The sequence below is a fragment of the Perognathus longimembris genome, chromosome 25 (genome assembly GCF_023159225.1).
Source record: "Perognathus longimembris pacificus isolate PPM17 chromosome 25, ASM2315922v1, whole genome shotgun sequence".
NCBI lineage: Eukaryota > Metazoa > Chordata > Mammalia > Rodentia > Heteromyidae > Perognathus > Perognathus longimembris.
The window spans coordinates 2,735,144-2,746,087 of NC_063185.1; the positions used below are offsets into that span (position 1 = coordinate 2,735,144).

Sequence of the window (10,944 nt, forward strand, 5' to 3'; positions counted from 1 at the left end):
TGAGTGGATGGATGGATGAATGGATGAGTGGATGCGTGGATGGATGGATGGGGGGTTGGGGGGTGGATGGCTGGGTATCTGGGTGGATGGACGAAGGGGCGCCCCCGGACGTGGCGAGGTCCCTTTCCTACCAGGCCCGGATACCGTGCAGCGAGGACACCCCGGGGCTGCCCTGCGCCATCCCAGGGCTGGGCACGGCGGCGTTCAAGTCCCCGATGCCGCCCAAGTTCACGAAGCCGTTGGCGGCGGCGTTGGCGCCGGGCTGGGCGGCGGGCGCGGCGGGGTAGGCGGCGGCGCAGCCGTAGGCGGGCGCGCAGGCCGGGGCGGCGGCGGCGCCGTAGGCGGGGTAAGCGGGGTAGGCGTTGTAGCCGTAGGCGTTGAGGCCCACGCCGTAGGCGGGCGCGTAGGGCGCCGAGTCCGCCAGGCACGGCTTCCCGTCGCGCACCAGCACGGGCACCGCGATCCTCCGGGCGGCCGGCGGTGGAGGCGGCGGCGGCGGCGGCGGCGGGGGCGGCAGCCCCACCAGCTCCAGAGTCTGGTCCTGGCGCTGCCTCTTGCACTTGTACCGACGGTTCTGGAACCAGATCTTGACCTGCGTGGACGTGAGCTTCAGCACGCTGGCCAGCTGGTCGCGCTCCGGGGCGGACAGGTAGCGCTGCTGCTTGAAGCGCCGCTCCAGCTCGTACACCTGCGCCTGCGAGAAGAGCACGCGGGGCCGCCGCCGCCGGCGCGCCCGGGCCCGCTCCGGCTCCGGCTCTGCGGGAAGGGGGTGCGGGGGGGGGGGGGGGACAGAGGGACCCGCGCGGCTGTCAGGGCGGCCCGGGCCGTCGAAGGGGCCGCCCGGCCCTGCCCTGCCCTGCCCAGCCCGGCCGGGCCCGGTCAGGCCCTCACTGCGCCCCACTGCGCGCCCCAACCGTGGAGAGGTCCCTTTCTGTGGGAAGCGCAAGCTCCTTCCCTTCACGCTAGGGAGCCTGGACACCCCCAGCCTTCTCCCCGGGAGGCCGCCTTCCGCAGCTTTCTCCTTTACTCCCGGATGTCTGGTTAACCTCTTTTTGTTATATGAACATTTTAATGATCGCGCGCGCGCGCGTGTGTGCGCGTGTGTGTGTTCACTCCCAGATGTCTGATTAACCCTTTTCTTGTATGAACATTTTAATGATTGTGTGTGTATACTCCCAGATACCTGATTAACCTCTTTTTCTCATATGAACATTTTCATGATCGTGTGTGTGTTTACTCCCGGATGTCTGATTAACCTCTTTTACTCATATGAACATCTTAATGAGTGTGTGTGTGTGTGTGTGTGATCGCGTGTCGGTCCTGAGGCTTGAACTCAGGGCCTGGATACTGTCTCTGTGTTTAGTTCGCCCTGGATTTTGTCCGTGCCCCCCCCTTTACAATTAATTGAAAGACTAAATCATCAGTGAGAGGGCTACCCCCCCCACACACACACTGGACAACAAATTAACAAAAGCCTCCATTCATCAAGGGCAGGAAGCCCGCGTCTGAAGGAGGCTGAGAGGGAGGAGGGTTCAAAGCCAACCAAGGCCGGAAATATGTACAAGAGATCGATTGCCCACGAACCAGGAGAAATAAAAAAGAGGGTCTCTGTCTGTCTGTCTGTCTCTCTCTCTCTCTCTCTCTCTCTGTCTGTCTCTGTCTCTCTCATTACCCCCCACCCCCCACCCGCTTGGAGAGCACCCACACGCTGTTAAGAGCGAGTCTCCTGCTTCCCACTCGGGCTTGTTCGTTGTCTGCTTTGCCTGCTCACTCACTCAGTAAAGCTCCACCCGATTTTCCTTACCATTTAAAAAAGAAAAGGGGGGAAGGCGGCAGAATTGGAGCAGTAGGTCAAGTAGGGGAACGCCAGTCTTGAGCAATAAATAAATAAACAAATAATAAAGTAAGGGACGGGCCCCCAGACCCTGAGTTCAAGCCCCGGGACCTGCACTAAAAGGGGCAAAACAAAACAAAAACAAAAACGAGGGAAGTGTCGGCCCTTGGGCACTTTGAATCCTGTGGGGTGCGATCGATGGATCACACAAGGAGCTTTCTGGTTGCCAAGAAAATCAAAGCAGGTGGCTTCGGGAATTGAACAAATAGACAACTTGGGTTTGGAATTTGAATGAGGGATCAGCATCTCCTCCTCCAGGTGGGCGCCCAGCCTCAAAATGAAAAGACCAAGAGAACCTGTGAGGTGTTTGGAGAGCGATCATCCCCGCCGGCTCGGTGTCTGAAAGGAACCAAAACACCAAAAGGCTACAAGTTTGAGTCCAGTGCTCAAAGCTGCCGAGGCCGAGGAAGGACACCTTCGGTGCCCGGGCTGGTGTGGGCACAGCCAGGACCCAGCCTACCCACTCATTAGGATTTTGCTTCGTATGAAATCTAGTGCCTGTCAAGATTTCCCCCGGCCTTCTTTTTCTGCCCCTAGACAACTTGAGGGGTTCACATTGGCTTTCCACTTCTCAGTGGCGGTTTGCTCCCTGCCCCCTTGGCCTTCTGTGGAATCCTAAAGATTCCAAGTTGGGCCCGGGGTCTCCCCAACCGTGTCCCTTTCTATGAAAAGGACAAGGGCCTCCCTTAGGGCTGGAAAGCCTGGATTCCCCTCCCCAAGAAGACCACCTTCTGTGGCTGTCTCCTTTACTCCCAGATGTCTGTTTAGCTTTTACTATTTTTAATTTGTGTTTAATGTGTGTGTGTGTGTGTGAGAGAGAGAGAGAAAGAGAAAGAGAGTGTGTGTGTGTGTGTGTGTGTGTGTGTGTGTGTATCCTGGGGCTTGAACTCAGGGCTTGGACACTGTCCCTGTGCTTATTTTGCCCAAAGCTAATGCTCTCCCACCCAAACCCACAGTTCCACTTCTGCCTTTTTCTTTGGCCCGTTCAATGCAGAATGAAGCCTCTCGTGGACTTTTCTTGTCCTGGCTGGTGTTGAACTGTCCATCCTCAGATCTCAGCCTCCTGAGGAGCTAGGGTGACAAGCAAGAGCCACTGGCGCCCAGCAAAGGAGCTGTTTTTATGTTATATATAGCTAACGAAGTTAACAAATTATGTATGATAACAAAATATTTTAATTGTAATATTTTATCTACATTTTGATGACTATTTTAGTACAGCTGAAGACATAACAGTTGCTTAGCTTCAAACAAACAAACAACATGGGCTGGGAGTAGCTCAATGGCAAAGCACTTGCCTAGCAAGTGCAATGACCTGGGTTCCATCCCCAGCACAAAAAAGAAAAGACAAATAATAAATAATTATAGTTACATGTCTCGTGAATGAATCTGGGCCCTGGTTCTGCCTGAAAATATGCTTGAAAAAATAATAAAGTTAAATCAGATTCCTTATGAGTGTGTAGTATTTCATGCTAAAAATTAAGGCCCAACTTTCCCCTTGGCACAAAAGTAGGAGAGGCCCAGACACCCAGACTCAGGGACCATACAAAGTACTCAGCCCTCCTCCAATCGTGGGTCCAGGAGCGTGTGTTACCCAGAGCTTGAATTTCTCTTTCATAGTTCGCCTTGGAAGTTAAAAACAAAAGATTTCCCGAAATTCAACGAGGAATTTTTATTTTAAATCATTCTGCTAAAGAGATCTTCTAATCCCCTTGCTAAGTGTCACAAACGGATCCCTTCCTAACGGATTCAAGAAATGGGGGGCGGGGTGCTGCCTGCCTGAGTCTTTGTTAGGCCAAAATACATTTAAAAAAAAATCATTTGTTTTTTGTTTCTGATCCTTTCAATCCCACATTTCCTCTACATTTCCCATTGGATGCAGGGTGGGGAGTTGGGGACCCTGGTGATAAGTCACAGCTCTCTCTGGCTCTCTCTCTCTCTCTCTCTCTCTCTCCCTCTCTGTCTCTGTCTCTGTCTCTCTCTGTCTCTCCCTCTCCCTCTCTGTCTCTCTGTCTCTGTCTCTGTCTCTCTGTCTCTCTGTCTCTCTCTGTCTGTCTCTCTCTCTCTCTCTCTCTCTCTCTGTTCCCAGCTCCCAGCGGCCCTCCCCCCCCCCCCATCCCCATCCCCAGCGCGGGCCTGGGCTTCTTGCTGGAAGGGATAGGGGATACAAAAAACGATCAGAGAAAAGAAAAAAAGTCAGCTGTGTTCTCCTCACCTTTCTTATCCGCTCGGGGGTCCTTGGCCGGCTCCGGGTCGCCGTAGGCGCGTGGATAGAACGTTGGGGCGTCCGGAAAGGCAGGGGCGCACTTGGGAGGCGGCGAAGGCGCCGGGCCCAGCGCGGCGGCGGCGGCGCGCAGCTCCGGAAGGAGGCCGGGCGCGGGCGCCCCGGGCCCGGCGCAGGCCTCGGGCTTGAAGGCGGCCAGCATGCAGGAGGAGGGCGCCAGGGCGGCCTCGGGGCGCACGGGGGGCTCCCGGGCGGCCAGGCTGCGCTGCTGCTGTTGTTGCTGGATCTCCAAGTTCAGGATGTCTTTGACCGAGAACGGGGTGGGTGTGAGCGTGGAACTGGGGAACATAGTCACAGCACCCCGTTTGGGTTGTTGTGTGGTTGTTTTTTCACAGCGCTGCCCGCCGTTCCCTGCAGGCTCCCTGCATGGTGCCCACCGCCCCTCGGGCCCCTGGCTGGGCAGCAGGTAACGCCTGGCCCAGCACTGGGGGGCGGGAGGGGGGGCTTGGAGAGGCGGGACCAGGGCAGGGGAGGGGGAGATCCGGTCTGCTATTGGGCCAGGGGCTGGGTGGCCGGAGGAGCCGCCGGGCACTTGGGTGTCACCTAATATAGTCATACTGCTAGAAAAAAAAAATCTGCCTGGGCTTTTTTTTTTTTTAAAGGGGCAGTGACCCATATAGAAATCTATAGCTTCGGTAGCCGGAGATGGCTTGGCTTGAGTGTGTAAAGCCCTGAATGATCACACACGTGTGCACACACACACATACTCACAGAGATCTTATTGTGATGGAGTTGGGGCTCTGGGAGAGTTTGGATCTGTGTGGTGTTGGGAGAAAGGATTGAGGGAGCAAGCCCAAAGGAATGAATGGGAGAGTCAGGAAAGGGAGTTGGGGAGGGGAGTTATTTCCAGGGGCGCTGGCTGATGGATGGATGGATGGAAGCAGGTCACCAGAGACAGCTCTTCTGGGGTGCAGGCAGAAGGGGCAAGCTTCTGCAAGTTGGGTTTCATGGACAAGACCAAGAGCGACACCCCCAGCGACTCCTTCCCCAAAGATTTCACTCTTGAGAGAGGGAGCTGGAAAAGAAGGCAAGAAAGAGGGGGTGATTCAAGCTTACAGCTGTCCACCTGCAAGAGACCGTGTTACACAAGCACAACTCCAGGGGGCGCCCCTCGCCGCTGGGGAAGGACTCTCCTCTTAATAATACCATCATTATCTTTAAGGAGTTGCCACTCAACAAAGCGGATCTGAGCCATTCCCTCGCTCCACTGACTCCGTCCCCCCCCCCAACCCAGAACTGTCTTTGGCAGAGGCCTGGGCAGCCTCATCTCCTAGGGCGCCGCAGCACCCCGGCTCCCCCTCACCACCTCCGGCCCCCGGGAAAACAACAGCGAAGCCTCCCGCCCCGACAGCTCCGAGCTCAGTCACCCGAGGGCTGGAGCCCCGGCAGACCGAGCTCCTTCGAGCCACCCACCGGGCAACCAGGGCGACCTGTCAACGGGACCCGGGCCTAGAAGCAGGAGAGACAGGTGGGGTGATCACTGTTAATCCAGGATCGATTTCAGAGAGGGTGGGAGCAGACAGAGGGGCTCCGGGACGAGCGAGGGGTGCTAAGGATGGCCGGGCCCAGGAAAAGCACCGATGCCCCTACCCCCAAGGCCTGGCTTCCTGGGGAGCCAAGAAGAAAGAAAAAAAAGGGGGGGGATGCTCACGGCCCCCCTCACGTGCGAGCTGATGACACCTATTCTCAAGCAAGTAGAAGCGCTCAACTAGAACACAGGGCCACAGCAGACTGAGACCATTCCTGGAGCTCCCGAGCCCGCGGCCCCTACGAGCGAGCGAGCATGCCCGGGGCCGGACCCTCTGCGCCCCGGACGCCTGCGTTCAGGCCCCGGCCCCCAGCGCGCGCGCGGGCCCCTCACCAAGCCACCGCTCCTCCAGTTCCAAGCCACGGCCGCGGGGCTCACCAGGGACCTTTCTCCCTCATCTGCTCACCCCCCAAACACAGTGCTCTCACAGATCTCTAGCTTTTTATTTTTGGTTGATCTTTTTTAAAAAAATATATCACCAAGGCTTTTGACTACTTATTGCTTGAAAGCAATTGGGGGTTCTACTGCGTGAAGATTTTCTTTTTTGGGGGGGGGGGGGAGTTTGCAGTGGCACCTGGCAAAGGAGAGCCACATCCGATTCGATGAAAATGGAAAGATCTAGAAGTCAGGGTCCTGGTAATGCTCCTCCTGTCCGCTCGCGATGGCAGTTTGAGAGATTAGGGTGAGCCTTCGCCTGAAATATTACCGTTTAATGGGGGGACATCGAGGCCGCATCCGGAATCTCTGTCTTACTTTTTCCTTTTTTTTTTTTTTTGAAGTAGTAGTTCTGGAAAAAGAAATTTTTCAATGAGCATTTCCGTTGTAAATCAAGGAGGTGAAGATTTATCACCTATTTTCCGAAATCCCGTAGGTCAGGTGTCAGGAAAACGGATGGAAATCCTTGGCTTTTTTTTAGGGGATGGGGTGGGAGGAAAGCAGACAATATTCACAGTATCCCCCTGCCCCCCACACACCTCTTTACACCCTGGATAATTCTGCTCATTCATTCTTTAGGTTGCAGAAAAGACTCTGGGCCTTTCAAAAGAGAAAGGAGGAAGTGAGGCACAATAATAATAATAATAATAATAATAATAATAATAATAATAATAATACAAAGAGAAGAAGGAGGAGGATGATACACATTTAAACAAATCGAAATTGAGGTGCTCCTGGCTGATCTCCATAGAGAAATCTCCAGTAGCAATTTCCTACTTCGTAGAGCAGTGTGTACACACATACACACACACACACACACACACACAATTTAATTTTTAAACAGAATTCGCCATGGTTGGGGTGGGTGCAGTCTGGGGGGGGGAGACGGAAACTCTATATCCGCTGGCTTCTCCCCCCCACCCCACCCCCAGGGGCTGCGTCTTTCTTTTCCCACAGTGGCGGCTCTGCCTGCGCCTACATTAAACCCCGCCTGGCAGGACAAACAAACAGCTCTCAACCTGGGAAAGGCCGAGACACGAATGGAGACAGGCCGGGGAGCTGGGGGGGGGGGGGTGGAGAGGAAGGGAGGGAGGCAACAATTCTACAACCATTTCTTTGCCTTTTAAAGACTGGATGTCTTGGAATTCCATCACATTCACACAGTGATGGGGGGCTTGGGGGGGCTTGGGGAGCGCGTGGTGCGCAGAGAAATGATTATTCATTGAAAAGGGATCGTTTCCTGCAATCAGCCAGGGGCTGAGCCCCCTCCCAAAGGTATATATGATTAATTGAAAGATAAGCGAGGCATCACCACGGGCCTCGTCCCTAATGCACCCGGAGACACCCGCCTGGAGTCGGCTCGTTATCCTCGGCTTTATCTTCAACAAGGCCTCTCGCTCCGGGCCCGGGGCCGAGCAGATGAAGGATTCTGTCTGGAGCGCTCCCCTCCTCCGTGTTTATATTTGGGCAAGGACCACGAGGAGTGGGAGTCCCTGGCGGGTCCCCTTGATAAATGAACATTAGCACTTCTTTCGGACGATGACTGCATCAACACACCGGGACTGGAGACCGCAATAATTGGCGAGAAAGCAAACAGAAGGCCAGGAACACGACTCTGCTCTTTCTCCAGCTGATGGATGAGCTTCCGACCCCCCTCCCGACCCTCCCCAGCCCGGCCCCAAGGCTGGGGGGGGGGAGGAGGGGGAGCTGTGGATTGCCACTCTGGGTGCCACCCCACCAGAATGCCTATCTGCACCAGCGTCTACCTCATCCAAATGGCTTCTCTTGTCCTTTCTGATTCAGCCTTGAGTGAGACTTTTGCCCTCAAAGATGTCCTAGAGTAGGGATTGGGGCTGGGAGGGGGAGGCTTCTTCTTGCTTGGCTCAGAGAAATGACTCTGGGAGGGTCCCCCAAACCGGACGGGACCCTCATTTCATGCGACCACACAATCCCTTTGCGGAGCTGATGTGGCCTTCCTAGTCATCTCTGTTTTTTATAGTGAAAGAAGAGGCATCGGTGGCTCAAGCCTGTCATCCCAGCTACTCGGGAGGCTGAGGTGGGAGGATTGGGGTTTGAAGCCAGCCAGGGGCAGGGAAGTCTGTGAGACTCTCATCTCCAATTAAGCACCAAAAAAAGCTGGAAGTGGAGCTGTGGCTCAAATGGTAGAGTGCTAGGCTTGAGCAAAAAATGCACAGGGACAATGCCCAGGCCTTGAGTTCAAATCCCAGTACCAGCACACACACACACACACACACACACACACACACACACACACAGGACATTTTGAGACCCTGAATCTCACAAAAACTTCATTTACAAGGGAGATTTCCTGTTCCTGATGTGTGTGTGTGTGTGTGTGTGAGAGAGAGAGCTTTAGCTATGTTAGCTAGCTTATTTCCTTACCCCCTTCCACTAGTAACAGTTTTATTGAGACACATTATTTCAGTGTGCTCGCATATTTTAGGGGATGACAATAACCAAAGACTTAGCAACCACGCAAGGTTGGACACATACTCTGGCATAACAAAAATACCATAAATAGAATCAAAGAGAAGAATAACACAAAGAGAAAATGGTACAAGGTATTGGCTCAAGGAATTTCCATAAATCAAATTTTTAATGACTGCATAGAACAAGTGAAAACATGGCAAAAAAATAACAAAGCCCCACTGGACAGAGAGAAGGAAAAAAGAAAGGAAGGAAGGAAGGAAGGAGGAAGGGAGGGAGGGAAGGAAAGAAAAGTGCAAATTGAAGAACAGAGCGAAAATTCACTTTCACTTATCAAACTGACAAGGTTAAAAAAAATGATATCCTTGAGGCTGGGAATGTGGCTTAGAGGTAGAGTGCTTGCCTACTGCACGAGGTCCTGGGTTCAATTCCTTAGCACCTCATAATAGAAAAAGCTGGAAGTGGCGCTGTGGCTCAAGTGGTAGAGTGCTAGCCTTGAGGAAAAAAGAAGTCAGGGACAGTGCTCAGGACTTGAGTTCAAGCCCCAGGACAAGAAATTGATATGGTTCAACAGAGTGGAGCAAATTACTTTTTAAAGTTAATTAAAAAAAAAACCACAACCACTTAATTGGATGGGAGGGCCCCAGGGATAGAGATATCAGGTTTGATGTTCAGCCCTTTTCATGTTAATTTTTCATGATAAACCTCTTCTGGAGCAATTTGGTATTGTCAAAATTCACCATATGCAAGGGTTTATTTTTGTTTGTTTTGTTTTTCTGGTGCTGATCCTGGGGCTTGAACTCAGGGCCTAGGTGCTGCCCCTGAGCTTATTTTGCTCAAAGCTAGCGCTTTACCACTTGGAGCCACAGCACCACTTCTAGCTTTTTGTTGGTTCCTTGGAAATAAGAATCTCATGGACTTTCCTGCCCTTGCTGACTTTGAACTGATATCCTCAGATGTCCACATCCAGAGTAGCTAGGATCACAGGCATGAGCCACCAGCCTTGCTTATGACAGCTTTTTGAATACATCATCTCATTCTATAGACATCTACACATGCAAATAAGAACATTTTCACTGCAGTTTTCGGAATGAAAATATTTACCACACACTATCTTAGGTGACTGGTTTTAAAAAATCCTATTATATGCTGGCACAGAATATCAATAGCCATTAAGAAAGAATTACTTAAACCAGGCATCCCCTGGCTCAGGCCTTTCATACGAGCTATTTAGGAGGTTGGAAGCTGAGGATAGAGGTTCAAAGCCAGCTGGGGGAAGGAAAGTCCATGAGACACTTTATTTCCAACCAACCACCAGAAAACTGGAAGTGGAGCTGTGGCTCAGGTGGTAGAGTGCTAGCTTTGAGGGGAAAAAAACTCAAAAACAAAACCTCAGGGACAGTGTCCAGGCCCAGGACTAGCATAAAAACACAAAATAAAACAAAAAAGAATATCTGGGTCCCATTTTGTTTCCTAGAATTGTTTTTGTCAGTCATGGGACTTGAACTCAGGGCCTGGGCCCTGTCTCTCAGCTTTTTATCCGCTCAAGGCTAGTGCTCTACTACTTTATTTATTTATTTATTTTTGGCCAGTCCTGGGCCTTGGACTCAGGGCCTGAGCACTGTCCCTGGCTTCTTCCCGCTCAAGGCTAGCACTCTACCACTTGAGCCACAGCGCCCCTTCTGGCCGTTTTCCATATATGTGGTGCTGGTGAATCGAACCCAGAGCTTCATGTGTAGGAGGCAAGCACTCTTGCCACTAGGCCATATTCCCAGCCTGCTCTACTACTTTAAACCACAGGGACACTTCTAGTTTTCTGGTGGTTCCTTGGAGATAAGAGTCTCATGGAGTCTTCTGCCCTGGCTGGCTTTGAACTGTGATCCTCAGATCTCAGCCTCCAGAGTAGCTGAGATGACAGCTACTGATGCCTGGCTATGTTTCCCAGAATTCTAAAATCCATGTGCGTGAAGCCTCTGACAGACAGTGCAGGGCAGGCTCAGGTCTGGAGGGTACCACAGGAACCAGTGCCCTGAGACTAGCTGCTTGAATATGGGGTCGGGGGGGGGGGGGGGAGGTGTCTCTGGCATGGGGGCTAAAGGGTCAGAGGGGAAAGGTGAAGGTGACCTAAAGGCTTGCAAACGCCCCTCCCCGCAGGGCTGCCCCAACCCTTTCTGTTACCTGACTTTGGGCCCTTCTTCCCCCCCCCCACCCCCCGCCTCCCGCCCCTCCGCGGTCCCCTCTTCCACCCCCCACCCCCCCACCCCACACCGATCTGGAAGGTCGGGGCCTCCAGGCAGCGCCTCTGGTCCTGCTGCGATCTCTTCGCTCCAAGCGGGATGGTGCCCTGGTTCCCCTCGC

General features: G+C 53.2%; 2 protein-coding genes across 2 annotated transcripts in view; one reads left to right on the forward strand and one right to left on the reverse strand.

Annotated features, from left to right (window-relative positions):
* Window positions 1-5,284, forward strand: part of LOC125341895 (vesicle transport protein SEC20) — a 36,373-nt gene extending 31,089 nt beyond the window's left edge. Inside the window, exons 7-8 of the mRNA XM_048334025.1 lie at window positions 4,350-4,359; window positions 5,272-5,284. The gene's annotated coding sequence lies outside the window, so the exon portion shown is untranslated. The remainder of the gene's footprint in view (window positions 1-4,349; window positions 4,360-5,271) is intronic.
* On the reverse strand, window positions 128-4,464 carry LOC125341768 (homeobox protein Nkx-2.5-like). The gene is made up of 2 exons (XM_048333863.1): window positions 4,107-4,464; window positions 128-756 (listed from the first exon to the last, which is right to left on the reverse strand). The coding sequence occupies exons 1-2, from the start codon at window positions 4,462-4,464 to the stop codon at window positions 128-130; spliced, it is 987 nt and encodes a 328-aa protein (XP_048189820.1).
* Window positions 5,285-10,944: the final 5,660 nt, after the last annotated feature.